This window comes from Taudactylus pleione, unplaced genomic scaffold (assembly GCF_031769625.1).
Source record: "Taudactylus pleione unplaced genomic scaffold, aTauple2 ptg000156l, whole genome shotgun sequence".
Lineage (NCBI taxonomy): Eukaryota > Metazoa > Chordata > Amphibia > Anura > Myobatrachidae > Taudactylus > Taudactylus pleione.
In genome coordinates, this window is record NW_028284558.1 from 114,822 (window position 1) to 135,927 (window position 21,106).

The 21,106-nt window shown below is 42.6% G+C and overlaps 1 protein-coding gene across 1 annotated transcript in view; it reads left to right on the top strand.

The window, feature by feature from the left end:
* The window catches only part of PKP4 (plakophilin 4), a 105,235-nt gene that overhangs the window by 76,099 nt on the left and 8,030 nt on the right, over positions 1-21,106 (top strand). The window contains exons 9-17 of the mRNA XM_088474773.1: positions 645-828; positions 2,190-2,307; positions 6,077-6,265; positions 7,735-7,908; positions 8,072-8,222; positions 9,023-9,218; positions 10,461-10,545; positions 11,949-12,066; positions 19,334-19,465. Coding sequence (XP_088330899.1) covers positions 645-828; positions 2,190-2,307; positions 6,077-6,265; positions 7,735-7,908; positions 8,072-8,222; positions 9,023-9,218; positions 10,461-10,545; positions 11,949-12,066; positions 19,334-19,465 — 1,347 coding nt within the window. The remainder of the gene's footprint in view (positions 1-644; positions 829-2,189; positions 2,308-6,076; positions 6,266-7,734; positions 7,909-8,071; positions 8,223-9,022; positions 9,219-10,460; positions 10,546-11,948; positions 12,067-19,333; positions 19,466-21,106) is intronic.

A 21,106-nucleotide genomic window follows, 5' to 3' on the forward strand; every position in this document is an offset into this window, starting at 1 on the left:
TGTGTATTGTCTTGCTTTATGTGGAGAAATTTATGATGGCACTAGTGATGTCTTTAGGCTGTGTTTTCATGACTATTGGTTGAGCTTTCACTGTATGTTTTCTGTAAATGTTAAATTCAGTATATACATTACTTGATATCCATTTTGAGTACGTGCAGCTATTTTGCCTAGTGCTCTACAGAATTAGCAACTTGATTCAGCTAACAATCTCAGTGCGTAGGTGGTGGTTCAGGTTGGGTGTTGGGGTTTAGTAGCAGTTGGGTTAGATGTCCATTTACAACTTGCTGACATCTACACCCATAACTTGGTTTTCACCGGGTCTGTCGGAGAAGTGTAGCTGCCCCTCTAGGGAGATGAGTTCCTTTGGAAGATCAGTTACTAAATGGTTCTGGAGTCTTTTAATTATAAAAATAGAATAATTGTTTGTAAAGACTTAAAGGGGTTCTGCAGCAGCAGTTCTCATAATACCACATGATGTTGTCTTGTATAGCACACTATAGCCAAGTAAGAGCTTTTCGTGCCCAAATATTTTCACCTCTGAGAAATACTTTCCTTTGAAGATAGCTGCTACCATTAATAACACAGAGAATGTTCTGTATCTTCCCCTTGTCACTGTTTTATGGGTCTGTGCGCTGTACTTACAGGAGTCCTGTGGAACTTATCATCCTGTGACGCTGTAAAGATGACTATTATCCGTGATGCTCTGTCTCCACTGACAAACACTGTGATCGTTCCACATTCCGGGCTGAATAATTCCTCTTTTGACGATGATCACAAAATGAAATTTCAGTCTTCATCAGTTCTCCGCAATACCACTGGTTGCATGAGGTAATATATGGTTTTATTGGTTGTGGGGCTTTGGGTAAATATTTAATGGTGGTCTAATCATTTAATGTAATTAAAGGTAAATATGATATGTATATTGCACAGCTTAATACAAAATATAGGGAAGGAGCATTTAATCAAGGAACCAAGGATTGTTTGAAAACTATAATTTGGAGATCACAAAATTCCAGATTAAAGCCTCCATTTTATGAGTTTGTGTCTCATTGTTGTCACATTAGCATAATGTATGGATCAGATGAATAGTGTGTAAGCTCACAAAATGGCAGTCTCCATTGTGTGTAGGTGACTGGACCACTTTAATCTGTCCATCAAAAGCTACATAAATGCTGGTCTAATATGAATAATCATTCTAACATGTATATAATATAGTGGTTTGGTATTGTGTGGGGGTAAATTCGGCCATTTCGTTTTGAGTCTGACATGTTGGGCTCTAAAATCAAACTTTATTCCATTGTTCTGATAGCATTTTAATTAAACTTCTTTGTAAATCTTATTATAATTCCTTTACACCATCAGCTTCCTTTTTCAATTTTAGTTGTGTGATACTGTTAGCAGATACAACTGAGCTTTATTAATATTGGATTGTCCACTTTGAGGTGAGGAGGGTTTGCACTCTTATCCGTTGCATTGTACAAAATGAACCTTATGAAATGTCCGCAGCACATAAAACAGTGCATCGCCAGGCATTGCTGCCTTGAGACTATGTAATGGGGTTTAGCTGTGGTAACTGTGTAGTGTGTTTTTGTGTGGGTTCCTTACAAAGTGGAAATTCTATTAGAAGTTTTTTGCCACCTGATTATGTATAGGAAATGTTCCTTTAGAGTGTAAGCACTGGAGCATTTCAATTATGTTCTGTTGATTTAGACCAGTGGTTCTTAGCCTCAACTCTCAAGTTTTCTCAGCAGGTCATGTTTTGAGGATTTCTGTCTGTGGAAGCAGGTGGGATAATTGCTGACCCAGCAAAATAGATTGACCTGTGCATGATTAAAGAAATCCACAAAACATGACCTGTTGGTGGCACTTGAGGACTACAAATGAGAATCACTTTTTTAAACTATTTTTTAATTTTATTTTTAAGTAAAATTTCCGCAATGCTGTGTGTCCGGCAGAGGTCACAACTTGAGAGCCACATCTTTCCTTGTGTTTTTTTATAGGGCACATTATATTAACTTGTTACACTCTGTTTACATATCCCATGACCTTTTGCCTCTTTCTAGTCATATGTACAATAGACTTTACGTTCCATTGTCATTTGCTTTTTGAATTTATTATCCGATCCCTGTTATAAAAATGCTGTCAAGGGAAGGAGATTTACCAAGGCATGCGTTTTTTTGTTCCCTCAGAAATCTGAGTTCAGCGGGGGAAGAGGCACGCAAGCAGATGAGATACTGTGAAGGTTTGGTAGACTCCCTCCTCTTCGTGATTCAAACCTGCGTGAACACATCTGATTTTGACAGCAAGGTATTTTTTATTTATTCCAGGAGTAATAACACATTTTACACTGTCTTGTTTATAGTGCATTAAGCAATTGCTTTTCTTAAAACCTCATTCACAGACAATTTCCTCCAGTGTGTGCGCTTCATTGTAAAGATGTTTCAGCAATAGTTTATTCTCACTGTTTGGTGCATTCCTGTCCCTGGTGCTCCTTTTGCTGCTTTTAGCAACGATTTTGATAAATACGGACATTGTGGTGGCCTCATAAACCAAAGCACTGCAGTCAAATGTATTGTAACAGTGAATGAGGGTGAGCAAACTAAGGGGGCATTTTATTAGCAGCTGTAATTTACCATTGGTGAAAAAGAGTGGTAGCCTCAGGCTTTACCGCCCAGGGCTATTCAATTAGAGCTGCTTTTTCTTGCCAAATAAATGACTGTGCTAACGCGCATTAACCTATTGAATCCGGGATTAGTTCTCGGACCTATGGGTTATCATGGTCGTAGCACCCACAAACAGTCTTTTTAACATGGATTTTTTTATCGAGCCAACTCCGGCTCAAAAAACAAAAATTCTCGTTGACTGGAGCCTGCAGGCTGCCTTCAGCTCTTAATTGAATAGCCCCGCTGCTTCAAATAGCCTGCTGTAAATTACAGCGGCTAATTGAATTCCCCCCCCACCCCCTAAATGCTCTCTCTCCAATCCTGGCACCCACATATTCCAGAGTGCCATCCCTTAAAAAAGGATTCCCCACATTCAAAAGATATGGCCTCTGGTGATCATCGGATAATATTCCCTCCACTACAGACCACATTAAGAAAACTGGGCACGAGGAGTATCCACATTCTTGCTTCAGTAAACTCAGTGGTACCTTGATTGGGAGTCCCCACTTTCAAAAGATGTGCCCCTTTAGCTGTTATTCCCTGATGATCGGCAGATTTTTTTTTAATGAAAACCTATATGTAAGGGCAGATTCAGTTAGCTGCGGAGTTTACCTTGCAGCTAAAGCTTTGGGTTTTAACGCCCAGTACTATTAAATTATTAGGCAATTACCCCTCGTGACAAGCTAGTGGCAAATATGCATTAACCGATAGATTTTGGGTTAAGTACAATTAATGGCTTACCCGGTGCGGTAAGCTTTAGAGGTTGCATATAACACAGATTTTCCTCACAGCTCCTGAGGCTGCAAGGAAAAATCGACTTTCAATGTGCCCTCTGGGGCTTACCACGCATGGCAGCGCCACTAACTGGATAGCTCAGGCCAGAGGTATATACTCCGTGGCTAATTAAACCTTAAAGCATTTTTTGGTGGTGACTAGAAAACTCTGTACACATTTATTTTATTTTTTTATCATGGCAATAAATAGTGCCCATTTTGGGTAGATTTTTTTTGTCACGTGATTGGATGTAAACAAACTATCGCTGTTTTCTGACCATTCATAGTCTTTTGAAATAAAAGTTAAAAAAAACGTAGAATATAGATGGTTACTGCATTAATAAATTACTGAAGAAAAGTACAAAAAGAGGCTCAGCACAGGGGTGAGAAATGCTTCAGCTGTGTAGGGGTTAAGTGAAAAGGCAGTAGTGTTGATCATTTTTTAACCCCCAGTATATGCCCCCCTATATGTAAGGGGAACGTGATTCACCATTCACACTGACACAGCAGTTTATTCACAATCTCTTTAAGAACATACCCTGAATACTGAAGGCAAAATGTATGGATGGCTTATAGGGTAATTATTAACCACTGCCTTTGCCACCAGTACTGTGGAGAAATTGGCATGGTCTCCTACGCTATGTATTTTTGGCTACTTTGCCTAGGTGCCAACCATACAACACATACAACCAATACATTATCAGCCTCTCTATTCACCAGGAACCAGTGACCTCTCTATGGAAGTTCCTGGATAGAGCTGCATTCACTTGGATATTGGGTTAGCACACAAACACTGGGGATGATGATGAGCAGAGCACACACCCGTATGCAGAGCGTATATTGCCTGCCTTCACACTGCATGTACTGAAAATGGCTGTACCAAAGTACGGGCGATGCAGAGTTTCATATGCGTTACAGTTACATCTGTGCTTACAGCCAGAGCGGTGGAATGGGGGCACAGTAGGGCGCTATGCAGACCTGGATGTAAGCAGAAATACACGGTTTAAGCAGACAGAGACAAGTACATGATGATGATGACTACGACCTTTAGCCAACCAGATACATATGCTACACACTCTCGAGATGTATACTACTCTGCATATGGTGGAATATACACATTTTTTTCCCTTGCAGCTTTAAGTTGAGCAGCGTACATCCAATTTACTTCCAACTCTGCATCGGCTCAGTGTGCAAAGTGACAGGTGATCTCTAAAGGGACAAGTCGTAGGTGTAGGTTTTTGAGGACATGGGGCATGGGGCAGATGTATCAAGCTGTGGAGAGAGACAGTACCAACCAATTCGCTTCTAACTGTCATTTTACAGGCTGTGCTTGTAAAATGACAGATGCTGATTGGTTGGTACTTTATCTGTCTCCACTGTATCTATTTCCAAGACTTGGTACATCTCCCGAAATGTCATTGAAACATTTTTCTTGTTTAGATGTTGTGTAACCTACCTATTTATCTATGGCGTCCTAAAACTCCCCTTTTCTTCGTTAACAATCATATCTATCCGGATATACATTGGTATAAAAAGTTTCCCTTAATCAGCTGAAATTATAATTCTTACCCCAGCCATTTAAGTGAAATTATTTATTTTCTATTCATACAAATCAAAATCTGGATGCTGCATGCTATTCAACGTCCTGCATGGAAAAGATCTGACCGGTGTCTAGAACCCACGTTTCCCTGCAGTCTCTACGCTGCACTGTAATTTGCTATATGTGTTGGCGGTAATTTCTTTATGGGAAGATATAAGAGATAAAGTACTAACCAATCAGCTTCTGTCATTATACAGGCTGTGTTTGAAAAATTACAGCAGCTGATTGGTTGGTAGTTTATTTATCTCCACTTTATGTATCTCTCTCCAAAGTTTGATACATTTCTCCCTCATTTATCAACGAGTGATATTCTTGTTATGACTCGCTACTAATCTTAAATGATGCTCCAACCAATCAGCTCCTGTCATTTTTCAAACACAGGACAGTTAGGAGCTGATTGGTTGGAGCACCATTTAAGATTAGTAAGGAGTGACCACAAGAATATCGCTCATTGATAAATTAGTGTGTTATAAGAGAAAGCACATTAGTGTACCAGTAAGACAGGAGAGTGGCACGGAAACTTGTTGGAAGCACAGGGTATGTGCGTATTGGTGATTTTGATCGGCCCAAGTTTCCATCCATATTTTTATTCCTTTTTTAGAAGGAGGAAAGACCAAAGTAACAATTAGCATGCACATGATTTTACCTAAACTGATCGACAACATACACACCACAAAGTAGAGTTTGCTAACCTATTTCCATCCATGTCCTTTGTGTGAATGTGTTTCTTTTCCAGGATCTCTGAGAGCTCTCGTCTTACAGAAAAGACAAAACAGGCAGTTTAGCATGGCCCATTTGCACATACCGTATAGCTAACAGGACCCATGACCTAATGAGCAGTATACTAGTTAGACTATCTTCTATATTTGTGTAATCTTAGTGTAAGCCATTGCTGGGCCTATATTTTGTAGTCTAAAACCCACATAACAGCTTCCATTTTCAAATGACAGCAGGTTCTTTAATTATTATAAGCTGCTTGTACGTGAGTGAAATGTCCGGGGATGACCAGCACTGACCGCGCAATCTCCCTTCTGTTCCAGACAGTGGAGAACTGTGTATGTACCTTGAGGAACTTATCTTACCGCCTAGAATTAGAAGTGCCTCAAGCCCGATTGTTGGGAATAAATGAGATGGAGGACTTCTGCAAGGAATCCCCGAGTAAGGACTCGGACTCCAGTTGTTGGGGTAAAAAAAAGAAAAAGAAGAGAAAGCCGCCCCAAGAAGACCTGGTGAGTACAGTCCGCATTTCATTGACTGAAACATTGGGGTGTGTTTGATACGTGTTAAATTTTTGTATTGTTAGTAGTACATTTATAGCAGGCACACACCTTTTATACCTGTCACCTACTCGGTGATGGCAGCAGTTGTATAGACTGATCTAATGTTCCTGAGAAGGCAGCCCAGACATTCACTCATGGATGTTGTCTGTTCCTAGTGGCTTGATAGGCCGCCTCTATTATGTGCCTATGCCGGGAACACATAAGGACGACGGATTGGTCAGCAGATCGATCCGCCGTTTAAACGGCCGACTGATAAGCTATACATACATACAAATCAGCCACTTGATGTGTCTGGGGTGACATCACAACTCTGCGGGCATTTAAAATTGCCAGTGTCTGCGTTTCCTGAGACCAGGGTCACCTATACACACATGCAGATGCACCGATATATCTTTCAGATCTATATCCGCATCAGCTGTGCTGCAGGGCCGACCTGAGATCTCTGTGAATGACGTCCTACATGGACATATCTGGTGTACACAGATGCCGATGACCTCCCGATATATCACTCATCGTTTTAGTCTAACCTTCACTTTTTTGTTTTGTTTGTTTTTTATTTCCCTCCAATGCACCAATAATGCCATCAGTCACTCAGGAAAGGTCTGGGATGTGTTCTACCCCAAAAAGATAGAACTTGTGAAATGGGAAACTCGCATGAGTCTTAGCTGTTTGTTTTGAAGATTTTTTCAGTGTAAAGTGAATTACTGCTTGAATAAAGTGCATTATTACTTGAATAATTAATGTAAAGTAAAACATACTAATGGATCTATTATCACTAAACCCGTTTCACAGCCAGCTTATAATTAAAAGAGCATTGTCTAGCCCGGCATCAGATCTTTAGCAGCACAGATCACTGAGGTTGGCCAAAAACATCTCCCAATAATTGTATGTACCAAAGCTTTTTTTGAATTGAGGGAAATTTCCTGGTGTCCTCCCCTGCTTACTAGATGGATAGGGTTTAATGCAATGTAAGGGGTTTTGTTTTTTTTTACCCCTTTTAACTTTATATGAATGGAAAAAAGTGTAAAATAAATAAACAGTAATTAGATTATTTACATATCTATAATGGGACTTATACATATTAGAAATAGCCAGAGAGTCTGTAGTCTCCTCTCCTAATTTTGTGCTCTGGATCTCCCATTACACATTCATGTTGTAGCGCTGCAATTTATTGATGAAAAGCTACACTACACTTTTGCCCATGTTTACAAATATATTCTGCAGGTTTATTAAACTACAGTGAACACTATGGATACAGCACTTGTAGTGAGGAATACATTGCTGTTTTATCAAAAGCGATGTTCAGTTGTAGCCGGGTGGTTTTATAATCTGAGAGTATGTAATCAGTGCAGCAACCTGGAATGGCTACAATGTATCCCTTTATTAATCTTTGTTTTTTTTCTTTCTTTTGCTCTCAGTGGGATGGCGTGGGCCCTATTCCTGGAATCTCCCAGTCTCCGAAGGGCGTGGAGATGCTCTGGCACCCTTCTGTAGTTAAGCCATATCTGACTCTTCTAGCAGAAAGCTCTAACCCTGCAACATTGGAAGGTTCTGCTGGTTCTCTCCAGAACCTCTCTGCTGGGAACTGGAAGGTAATGGTGCAGTGAGATCTACTACTTAGTGGTGCTATGATATTTAGTGATGTTCATAATAGAACCAGCTCTCCCTGGCTGCTAGTTCCAATGAGCGTGGAGCTGAGATGACCTGCAGTAATTCCTGCCGGGGCTACAAGTGATTGCTGTCCTCTCTTTGCAGTTTGCAGCGTACATTAGAGCGGCAGTTAGAAAAGAGAAAGGGCTGCCCATCCTGGTGGAGCTGCTAAGGATGGATAATGACAGAGTGGTGTCTTCTGTTGCCACAGCTTTGAGGAATATGGCGTTAGATGTCCGCAACAAAGAGCTAATTGGTATGGAGTGAAGTTGGACGTGGGTGTCTCTGGGATCGGGAGGGGGTTATGCTCTTATCTGTGATCACTTTATTATCCTCTGTTTGTCTGGTTGCTCATATGGTACCATGGCTAGTGAATTACAAATACAAACAAAAATACAGTTTGAAAACAATTAAAAAGGAAAATATTGATCCATTTAGTTAGTTTGCCTGTTTCCAAATGTATGGGGAAATTCAATTGTTTTCTCACGACCGTAAGTAATGGGCGCCTGATGAGCGACGTTCAGTTGTTTTGCCAATGGCCGTGAGTGCACCCAAATGCACCGAGTTTAGACGCATAGCTTTTCGCTAATTTCTGCTCGCCACCTCAGGAGGGTGCCAGCAGAAGTAATGGGCACCCACGGCACTCGAGTCCATTAGCATAAACAATTAAATAGCTGCCGGTCACTTGAATAGCTATCGGGGCACTCAAAAACAATTCAATTTCACCTTTGAAAATGAATATTCATAGGTATCCAGTAGATGGCTAATGTAATGCTGGTATGTAAAAATAGATAAATATAGATACAATAGTTGCACTTATTACATGTAATCCTGTTGTCTGTCCAGATATCTGTTGTGTGTAGCCGACAATTCCCCTTTAATGCAAAGACTGTGATGTTGTGGTGCCCAGGTAGCAATAAAGCTGATAAATGTACTTTTAAGATCTCAATGATTTCACTTAAAAAGTTCCAGCTGTATCCTTAATTCTTCGTTAGTCAAATTGTCCTACTCCTTCCTCTATATTGTTCTAATGCAGATATTTACTAATAACCCTAGGCAAATATGCAATGCGGGACTTGGTAAACCGACTTCCAGGAGGCAATGGCCCCAACATTTTGTCAGATGAGACGGTAGCAGCGATCTGCTGTGCTTTGCATGAGGTCACCAGCAAGAACATGGAGAACGCAAAGGCCCTGGCTGACACTGGAGGGATAGAGAAACTGGTGAACATCACAAAAGGAAAAGGAGATAGGCAAGTGCTCGGCAGCTGTGTAATGTAGCCATCTAGTACAGCAATAATGCTTCGTAAGTAATTATATTCCTATAGCACACCAGGCATCTGCCACAACAGTCTGTAACCTTTTATATTTAATTATTCATTTCTAGATTCCCTAACTGCATGCCATTCAGTGCAAATGGAGGAGAAGGAGGAGCTGCACTTTCTGAAGTTGTATAAATACTGCAGCTTGTCATGAGTATTTACAGGCTCCCTTTAATTAATTCATGGCCTGTTTTCATTATAAGCCTTTGGCCATTTGGTTTCACAGCACCTGATTGGTGGTTCGTCTTTTATCCTCAGACCATTCTAGTCCCCGTACTTCAGCTGCTAAGAGGAATATTTAATCCTTGACCTTACAGCACCAGCTTAGATGTTGAGTACGTTATTTTGTAATAAATGAATAGCTCTTGCTATATTTTGGTAGATTTTCTTTTTAATTATACAGATGTTTCCATGTACATCTTTGCTGCAGTTGCGCTAAAAGCCCCTCTCTGTGCGCCAGGTTCCGTGAGACTCTGCTTGTTTCTTTTTTTTTACCAAAAATGCGTCTGTCACAGTGTGATGCGACTAGGCCGTTGTATATCTGTGTGCAACGGAGTCTCTGAATCTGTATATGAAGTGCTACAGTGTAGAAGCCGCAGCTTTATTTCACTCCAAGTTCCGTTGTGCTTCATATACAGACTCGGGTGCGCACAGATATATAAGTATCAAATTAATCCGCACAGCCTGCTGGTGCATCCTAATCATTTTCAGCAAAAAAGATGCCTAACGCTAGCCGAGTAGCACGGGGCCTGGCAGCTCACTCACGCCAGGTAAGTCGCGCTGCTTGGCGTATATTGAGGGTAGATGTATGAGGACACCTCCGTTTTACCGTTACTTTGTATAGTATTATCTTAGAACGGGAAGGTGTTCCAGTCCTTGTTATATGTGCAGTGTGTATAATGGTTTTGCCCAACAGCTAGATATTATTGAATGTTATCACTTGAATGGGCCTCAGTAAAAACGACAGTACCATCCTTTAGGAAGAACCATTGGCATTGCTGAGGTATAAAGTACAGGCATTCAAATTAGTCCACTATATGTGATGTTACTGGCTCCTACGGGTGCCATTGGAGATGCAGGACTGTTTTTAAGTTACTAAGGCACTTTAATCTTTTCAAAACTGTGATACAATCTCTGACCTTTTTCCTTTTTTATCCTTTAATAATTTTTTAGAACATCAATGAAAGTGGTGAAAGCTACAGCCCAGGTGTTAAATACGTTATGGCAATATCGGGACCTCCGCAGCATTTATAAGAAGGTATTTTTGACATAATATGGTTTCTGGATGTGCATAGCATTCCTCTAGAACAGTCCGGTCACACACATGAACATGCAGATATTGGAACTCTAATTCAAAAACATCCTCTCCAGAGCTCTGATAACCAGAAAGGAAGATAATGGGTAAACTGTGGATGGTTTGGGAAATGTCCTACACAGAGACATAACATTAAGGGGTCTAGTTACTAAGCAGTGTTAGGAGACAGAGTGAAAAGTGATAAGGTGCCAGCCAATTGGCTCCCAACTGTCATTTTTCAAACACAGCCTGTGAAATGGCAGGAGCTGATTGGCTGATACCTTATCACTTTCCACTCTGTCTCCTAACACTGCTTAGTAAATAGACCCCTAAGTGCCTTTTCCTGCAGTCACTGTGAAGAGCAGTATTATACAATGTAATGAATGGTTGCATGCCAGGAACAGTGTTGGACAAGTGAGTCCAAGGGAGTGATTTGTAATGCACAATTGTGTAATGGAAAATATTTTTTGGCATGGTGCTCCAAATTTTGGAAAAACCTTTTACCCAGGAAGTGATAATGGATATCATAGCCATCCTATTAAAATGCAATGCATGATCCATCAATCCCTTTGCTTTCTACTGGTCTATATATCCTACTGTTAAGTAGTCCACTACAGGTAACTGAAGCCAAAGCTAGACAAACCCCAGGAGTCCAGTAGCCAGGGCAATTAATATAACGCTCTGTTACTGCAGCTAGCTGGCTCCTACACTGAGATGTTGGCTCCTTTGTCAGTGAAATGTCACAGCAAATGTTTCATTTTTCCATACATAAAATTAAAATTCCCACAATATAAATAATGCAGTAAATAAAAACTCAGTGTAAATTAGACCAGCGTTAAGTATTCCCATTACAATATACCATCAAATCATAGCTCATGAATCATGACGGTTGTTACCATAATAAACATGTAGAAGAGATTATGATAATGTAAGCTTGGTGATGAGCTTGTCCAGTACGAGGTTTTCAGCTGCCTTTAGTGGCTGTAAGAGGCTGCTCAGGAATGCTATGGAGATATCAGCATGGTCCTTGACAACAGAACTGTGTTACTGTCAGAGCAGCGATATGGTCTGCAATAATGTATTAACACGTGTAACCAACAATAAGTACATTTACTGTCCTTAAAACTACTTAGTTTTTGCTTGAATCTTAAGATATTTCCAAGTGCCCCTTAAGCTATTGGGAAGTTATGAGGGCTACCTCTTCTGATGTATCTATATTACAGAATAAGTGGGAATGGGATCCTGTAACTAGTTAGATTCAGTGGACACTCTTAACTGGCTTTGGATTAAAGAAGCTTCATATTGCAAGGGTGTCCCAGCTTTTCAGAGTCCTAACTGCATCTAACTAATATTGCTTTTCTCTCCAGGATGGTTGGAATCAGTCTCATTTTATTACGCCCGTCTCAACATTGGAGCGCGATCGATTCAAATCCCACCCATCTTTATCCACCACCAATCAGCAAATGTCTCCCATGATCCAGTCAGGTGGGTGATAAATGAGTCACATGTAACCAGATCTAGATGTACTAGATGTCCCAGGCAAAACTTAATCCCATGCCCCTTTAACCCAAGGGCTGTGCTGTGATATGGATAAGATCTGGATATAAGGGCAATTATGGACATGTTGCCCCGTTATCCATTTCCTTCGCTATATGCTTAACCAAAAACAGTTAATGCTTGTCCCAGTGTTACATGCTTATATTTACACATACAAATATAAATATATATAGATATATAAAATCAGGCTGACAACTGTGTCACTCTTGTTCGACAGTTCAGTCCAGAAGACTTTTATCAAGAACAACGTGTTCTTGATAAAAGTCTTCTGGATTGAAACATCAAACAAAGAGCGACACAGTTGTCAGCGTGATTCTTACTTTACAAGACCCGTGAGTGCCGCCATTTATCTTGACTTTGCATGTACTGTTCCGCACGGAGCATTGTGGAAGGCTCCAGGGCCATTTCTTTATGCTTAAATGCGTACTGCCAGCAAATATATATATATATATATATATATATATATATATATATATATATATATATATAGATTATTTATTTTATGGGATGTGGTTAGGATGCCGGCGGTCAGAATACTGGTGACTGAATCCAGACAACAGTCTGAAACCGGGCTCCAGAATCCCGACAGTAAGTGTTAGGCACTAGGGAAGAGTTGGGGTTAGGCTGTGGGAGGGAAGGGTTAGGGAGAGGGTTAGGATACTTACCTAATCCTGTCGGAAATCTGATTGTCGCGATGACGCTGTTGTTCTGACCACTGGTATCCCGCCTGCCAGGATACCATACCCCAACACACAGGATACACAAATACACGAAACGGTCTTACCTTAACAGCTACCAAACACCAGGAGGATGAACGTGCACTCATTGGTGTTTGGTAGCTTTTAAATGTATTTTCTCCTCTATGAGCATTCCCAGTAATACTTCCCCTCCTGCAGAATGAATTTACCCCTGCCCTCACTTCCTACTCTGACTTATAGAGATGGGGAGAATGAATTGCAATGTTCGGGCAGAGGGGCAGGTGCTAAGGTGCATACACATGGGATGATTCGCTCCATGAACGATATCGTCCCGTGTGTCCCCGACAGGGGTGTGCTCAGTGCCATTAAACACACTGAGCAGAAACACTGAACAAAATCAAGAACGATTTCGTTCAGTGCCGGGCTCCCTCCCTCATCCCCAACATGTTCAACTTGACAATATCGTCAGGTTGGACGGGAGGTTTGGGCGATGAACAGTAACTACCAACTACAAACGGGAGCGCGCATTGGTCATTATCGTTCATTGTTTTGGGCCTGAAAATGAAAGATTTTTTTGACAACTGAACAATGTCGTTATCATTCCGTCGTCCAAAAAATCGCTGCCAGTGTACGCAGCATGAGTCTGTGCAATCTCATACATGCTGCTTACTGGTCCTCACTGGTGGGTTGTGAGTAGTAAGACGCATGTGATGTGTTTGTGATCACATGATTGCACAAACTGGACTCCACCTGCATCAACAGTGGGAGCAGGACTGCTGGACATGTTTAGGTAATAGAAGACACCCCACCCAATTGTCAGCCAATGAGATTAGGGGAGTGTTTCATTTAAATATCAGATTGGGAAGTGTGAAGTGAGGGTGGTGCAGCAGGGGAGATAAAAAAAAAATGAATTAGTGGCACTACGTGAAGCCCAACTAGTGCTAGCACCGGCCTTGGATGTAATACTATGTACATAAGACCCTCTGGGTGACACATGCATATACTGAGCACACAGATTCCCCATCTCACTGACACTACGAGTCTGGCATAGAGATAGTACTGTTGCTTTAATGTTTGCTGATTCTGACAAGTCTGTCTGTTTCTGGTCCCTGCAGTCTTTGTCTCTCTCATTTCCATTAATGTGCTTGGCAGACACGGAGACAGTCTGACAGTATGCGGAGCTTCGCATGCTAAGATGTATTGCTGAAATAATCACGGAGCGCCTCGGGCATGTTTTTACCTGGAAACCTCCTCCGATGTGCTGTTTGTGTTCTGCTGAATGTAAATACGCTGATATGGAATGGGAATGCAGGGTCTGATTAGAGAGCACGGTGTGCTTGTGTTTTATCTGGTTTGTTTTTAAATGATATTTGCTTTTGTGATGTAAGAAGTAGTTTCATGCATCTTGTGCTATAATTATTTATAGTCAGATAAAGGGGGTTAGTATAACTATTATCATTGTTCTTTTTACATTATTGATTCATCTTTGCAGTTTGACAATGTTCATTATCTGTTCGTCTAGTTGTCATATATATTATCTTGTAGTGTACTAGGTGTATATTAATAGTTTAAAGTTTTACCCCCACCAATACGCAGTAGAGGCGTCCATCTTGTGTATACAGCTTCAATCCACTAGGAGGCGGTACCACTGTAAGGCCATACTGACCTATGATCACCAGCTGCGTTGTATAAACTCTTTATTGCACACACCTACTTTATGATTAACACCATGCTTAGTTGTCTCTCCACGCTTCTGTTACTGTATATTGGTATGCCCTGTGGATCACTCTGTGACATTGACCAATTGACACATCATCAAATTACATTTGTTTGTTTTTAAATCTCCTACCTGTAGCTGAAAGGATGATATGTAAATGCAGGTACAATTCCTATGCAAATACCTATTTGAGTTAATTTATCGTATCTACAGCTTTGTAAGTCAACATGTCAAGTGAGTTTTAAAAGATACCAGCCTGGGCATTCCTGGTTCATAAGTAACTACAGCAGAACTTAGTGTGCAGTTATCTCTACTGCTATGCTGACAACACAGCTTCAGATACTGTTTACGGATTGTGACCAAACCTTTCTAATTACATCCCTTCTAAAGGTGGGTACACTCTTGGCGATATGTCGGCCAATCCCGCAGATCGGAGCGACATATCGGGTACATCATCTATTGTGTATCCATGATATGCGCGCTCCTGCGGGTCGTTAGCGACATTGTCTGTCACCCCTACTGCAGGGCCGATGGTGTATGTCACTAACGATGTCCTGCTGCAGAATGAAACATTCCTCCCGTCGGACCTGGCACCAGCATGTGTGTTTGCACTTGCCGCATGCCGGGTCCCGTCGCCGACAATATCGCGCTGGGTACACATCTGCTAATGTGTACCCAGCTGTACAGTCCACACATCACACATGGTGTCTCTTCACTTTCACATCCTCCAGACCTTTGGCCAACATTCCTGTGCAGTGTTCTCCCCAGAAATTTTTTCTGGCCGGGTGGGGGCCTTCGCAATTATGCGCCCCCCGGGAAAAAGGGTATCTCCTTTACCATTCCAGCTCGACGGGTGTCAGGCTGCTCCCCCACTGGCTCTCAGTCAAAAGTGCCCATTATGCAGTGCCCCCTGTAGTTATCCCTATTTGCGGTGCCCCCTGTTTTTGTGCCCTTTATACAGTGCCCCCTGTAGTTTTCCCCTTTACGCATTGCTCCCTGTAGTTTTGCTTTGCCCTTATGCAGTGCCCCCAGGCTGAAGTAGTGCCCCCAGACTGGCCCCTTATGTAGTGCCCCCAGGCTTAAATAGAGCCCCCAGACTGGCCCCTCACGCAGTGCCCTCAGGCTTGAATAGGGTCCCTTATGCAGTGCCCCCAGGCTGGCCCCTTATGCAGTGCCCCCAGGCTTAAATTGTGTCCCTTATGGAGTGCCCCCAGGCTGGTCCCTTATGCAGTGCCTCCAGGCTTAAATAGTGTCCCTTATGCAGTGCTCCCAGGTGTAAAGTGTCCCTTATGCAGTGCCCCCAGGCTTGAATAGTGCCCGTTAGGCAGTGCCCCCAGACTGGTTCTGGTCCCGGCCCCGGCCCCAGCCCAGAACTTACCTTAACTTGCTCGCCGCTCACACTCCCACTCCCGCTGCCTCGCTCTGACTGGATCTAACTAGGTCCAGCAGGCGCGCGGGGCAGGCTCCTCACGTCGCGGTTGACGTCATGACGTCACCCGCGCACTGCATCACTGGGAAAGCTTGCCTCTGAAGCGATCGGAGACTCTTTAGCCTCCGTCACTTCAGAGGCCAGCATTCCACAGCAGTGGTCGGCGGGGGAAAGTGCCAGGCGGTAGGCTGTTTCTGCCGGGGCGATGCACCCGCAGTAAACAGCCTGTGGAGAACACTGTTGTGTGACTGGATCATACAGCCCACCAAGAGCCTCTGCAATCTGGCCGGACAATATGCAATATATGGCGCCTATCCTTGTGTATCAATGCCTATTTCCCTATAGATTGTAAGCTTGCGAGCAGGGCCTTCCTACCTCTGTCTGTTGTTTCCCAGTTTTGTTCTATTAATATTTCCAGTTGTAAAGCGTATTGATTCCTACCTATCCATACACTCTAAAATGTCCCTATTTAGCGTAATAAGTCGCACAAGAAATAATTACTCTTCAGACTTTGATTGTGTTTCCAAAGCACAAAAAGATATTCACCAAAAGCAGATAGTTACATGCTGTGATCTAAATACAATTAGCGCAAACAAATTATACAGTCACAAGGTACAGTCATTGCATTACGGAGGCGCTCTGGATCCAGATTTCCGGCATCAAAGGTGAAGCCTCCGTCAACAGAAAGAATATGATGACTGGCACCTAGTTTCAGAGAGCCTGCATATATACCCTTACAGAGATAGGCAATACCATAGAACAGGTTGGCATGATTCCATTGGTTCTTTTTCCTGGTTCTTCTGTTACAGTACAGTTCATAGGTCAGTTCGTATGATCACAGTCCAGCCTCCAAGAGCTCCTTGTGTCCATTTTCCCGCTGAATAACAAATCTAAACTGGCTGCATTACATAGTAAATTTTAATGCCTAACGCTCTATGATCCATAATTCCCAGACATATGTTGCAATTTCTTGCCGATGGAACCGGAAGCCTGCAAATACACAGTAGTTTAGAATGACACCAAACACTGTCTACTTATCATGTACTAAACCTCAGATATCAAATAACATGTATTCCATAACATTGCTAATAATGAATAAAACCTTAAATATAAACCTTTATGCTAGGGAACCTTTTTATGCAAGTGTGCAGTGTATAAGTGTAAGGATATTGCGTATATTTTCGCTAATGTGCGTTGTGCGTTTGTGTTTTGTGCTTTGATATATTTATATGTTTTATTTAGTGTGTGTTATGCATGTAAGTCTGTGTGTGTTATGCAATTCAGTCTATTTATGATGGATTTAATATATATATATATATATGTATATATATATATATCCCTTGCTTTATCTATTTACATTGCTTGAACCAAATTCTAAGTTGCTTGAAGATCAGGTTTATTTCTAAGTAAGGGGGGGAGAGAGACCCACAGCTGCTTGTAGGTGCCACATCGTCTGATAGCTAATTCAAAAGTTTTCCTCTGCCTATTTAGCATACACTTGTCAGTACTTCTTAAGCAAACCTCCGACCATTGGGCCTCATTCAGACCCACTCGCAAGTGGCTGTCCGCTCGCAAGTGGGTCGATGGTGCGCATGCGCCAGACGCGACAAGCGAAGGACTTTCCTTCGCTCGTTGTGTCTGATCAAAGGGGGCGTGCTGTCGATGTTGATTGACAGCACGCCCCCTTTGGTGGGCGTGCCGGGGGCTTGCCTGCCAGACGGAGGCGTTCCCAAGGGAACGCCTACCGTCAGAAGCCGGCCCCACTGTAATGTCAGTGGGAATGATTTTGGCTCTGATAGAGCCAAAATCACTCCAGGGCTTGTGGTCGAAAACCCCGACCACAGGCTTCTGGTCGCACTGGCGATGGTCGCGATGGTCAAGACCATCGCGACCATCATCCTGCACGCTCGTATGTGCTGTGGGTGGTGACCCACAGCTATACGAGCGTCCAGGAGGACATTCCATTTTTATGGAGGACGGCCCTCATTCAGAGCGAGCGCTCTGCTCAGAGCGTCCGGCTCTGAATGAGGGCCTTTGTTCCTAACTTCTCATTCAGACAAATTCAATTGTGCATATCAATGCCTGGGTTATATTTCAATTGCCACAGCCATACTTGTCTGTATGGGAATCTGTATGAAATATTCCCGGCAGTGCCTGGCCGACAGACGCAGAGTTTCCGGCAGCGGAAGCCCGACAGCGCTGGAAATCCCAATCGTCCTAAAGTATCTACTAACCCACCTTAGGGGTGCCTAACCCTAACCTTCCCCGCTGCCTAAACCTGTCCCCCGGTGGGGTGCTTAACCCTAACCCTCCCTCCCCCTAACCTAACCCTCCCGGGGGGGTGCCTAACCCAGAGTCCCCCCCGAGTGCCCTAAACCTAACCATCCCCATCCCCCCCACACACACACACACCCCCCCCCCCCCCCCCCCCGCGACTGTCCGCTCGCGGCGCCCGGCATCACTTCGATCGGGATGCCGGGCGTGCCTGTCTCCCGACGTCGGGGAAATGTCAGGCATCTACATCTAGACGCCCGGGATTTACAGCCTCGCCGGGATATGACAGTCAGGAAGCCGGCTGCCGGTGTTAAGGCAGCCGGCTTTCCAATTGTATACAGTCTGTATGCGGGGCTTCTCAATTTATATGTAAAACACTCACAGTATCCTGGCGTATAGATTTCTTTTCTCAGACATGTATACAGAAGCTGTTTCTCATTACTAGCTAAACCCTGCATGAATATTGTGTTTGTCAGTGTGTGTGTGTGTTGTATATTATTCGCTATTTATTGTTGTGCGAATGTGCGGCTACGTGCGCACACTGGGTGCGTGCGCACGCAATGGTGCGTCACGGATTGTACCAACATACAGCGGACGACCAAATTGTCCGATAACAGTTGAATTGCGGTCACATGCAATTATTTGACTTCGACAAGCGCAACGGAAGATGTTACACTATATAAGAAACTGTTAATAAATAAACATTGCACAGTGTCTGCGGCCCAACCATCGTCTCCCGAATACTTTTCTGGGAGGACAGAAAGCCAGGTCAGACAGCGACCAGCAGTCCTGCATGTATAAAGTCATCTGATGACCCAGCAGTGCTAGTGAAGCAATCCATCCAGTTGTAAGTTGTGTGGACAACATTCATTTTTTTGTTGCTTCAATTAAACAATTTTTCTGAATCCTGGAACACAGTCAACGTTTCCTTCTGTGTTGAGAAGTTTAAATAAGTTGAAATCGTGTTTTTCACCTATCCGATAGATAAAAAGTTATCTCTTACTTGCACACTATGATTGTATGTTTTGATCGTCTGTAAATGAAGTGATTTTATTATTGTTTTTTGTCCCGGTACAGTGGGCAGCACATCCTCCTCACCAGCACTATTAGGAATCCGGGAGCCGAATTCTGGATATGAGAGAACACAGTCCTCTATGCAATACTACAACAGCCAGGGAGAATCCTTGGTACACAAGGATATGTATAGTGGTAAGTGAACTCACCTTGCACACACATGACTTGTGAGCCCCTGTTATCACTCATGTGACCTGTGTTGTTTCCTGTCAGCTGATCTGAACACTGAAATGTATACGGTACATTTCAGTGTTCAGATCAGCTGACAGGAAACAACACAGGCCTGAACACTTGGATATAGTATAGAGATCAGCATTTAATTCACTGAAACTTGTTTAAAAACATGGTTCAAAGCATGTACATTTAAAACTTGGCAATCATATGTCTGTATATTAGAACTCATAGAGGTCTTGGAGAGAGATAAAGTACCAACCAATCAACTCCTGACTGTCACTTTACAGGCTGTGTTTGTAAAATGACAGGAGCTGATTGGTACTTTCTCTCTCCACGTTATCGCCAAGGCTTAGTACATCTACCCCATAGCATCCAATGAGATATCTGCTTTAACTTATTAGGGCCGTACTCAATTACGGTGAAAACTGCCGTTTTCGCGGAAAAAAAAAAGTGTAATTTCACCAAATAACAGGCGAAAACGTCAGCAGGCGGAAAAAAAAACAGGAGAAAAGTTTTCTCTATCCCAGACCAGGCGAAAAAAATGCAAAATCCCTGTTTTTGCCTAAACATGTGATAAATTACTGGGAAAAAAAAATTATAAGTTGTGTACTTTGCCGAAGAACGACTTCGCAAATTTTTGGCGGGGAAAAAAGAAAAAGTTGAAAAAAGATAAAAATCTATTTTTTTTTCCAGTTAATTACTGTTCCACGTAAATTGGGGGTACGTTAAAATGAGTGCAAGTATATTTTCGTGTCGTAAAAACAATTTTAAAAACCGTAAAAAAAACCCCGCCTGCTGCGACTGCGTGTAATTTTTAAACCGCATACCACCCATCGATTTTGCATTTTTTTTTCTGCCTGGTCTGGGATGGAGAAAACTTTTCTCCTTTTTTTTTTTTCGCCTGTTTTTTGGTGATAATTTTCCAAGTTTTTTGGGGGGGGGCGAAAATGTCGCAGTTTTTTTTTGCGAAAACTTCCGTTTTCGTCAATGGCGAAAAAAACTGCCATTTTCGCCACTAATTGAATACGGCCCTTAGTCGGTTGCGCAGTAGGGGCGGCTATTCTGTGGGCTGTACCAATCGATGCACCAACGACCAGTGACCTCTGACACCTTGGGGGGAGGGTTTATCAAACGCTCTTAAGAAGACAAGTGGAGGCAATGCCCATTTTCTAGCTATGATTTGCTCTGCAGTCTCGCGAGTGTTGGCTCATACCACATGACATTGTACATTACGTATAGCTGACAGGAACACTTCAATGTAAAACACAAAAAAGGTCATTTAAGAACACGAGTGACAATTGGAGGTCTGTAAAAATTGTCTGATTTATCTTAAATACCTGAAGATATAACTTTTCAGCAATTACTGTAAAGTCCAACTCTCTGGGCCTGATTCAGAGGTGCACGCTATTAGAACCACAACTGCATCTTTTGCAGCAGGGCGTCTGCATGTTAATGATGCTGCCGATGGTATTCATACACAGATGTCACTCATTGTTGGTGGCCTCCGTTCGTTGCTGTCTGCCCTGGGCCTGCTGTCTGGCTGCACCCTTGAGAGCCTAGGCGTTTACACTGTCTTTTGGAACCTGCTACCAATCTCTCTCT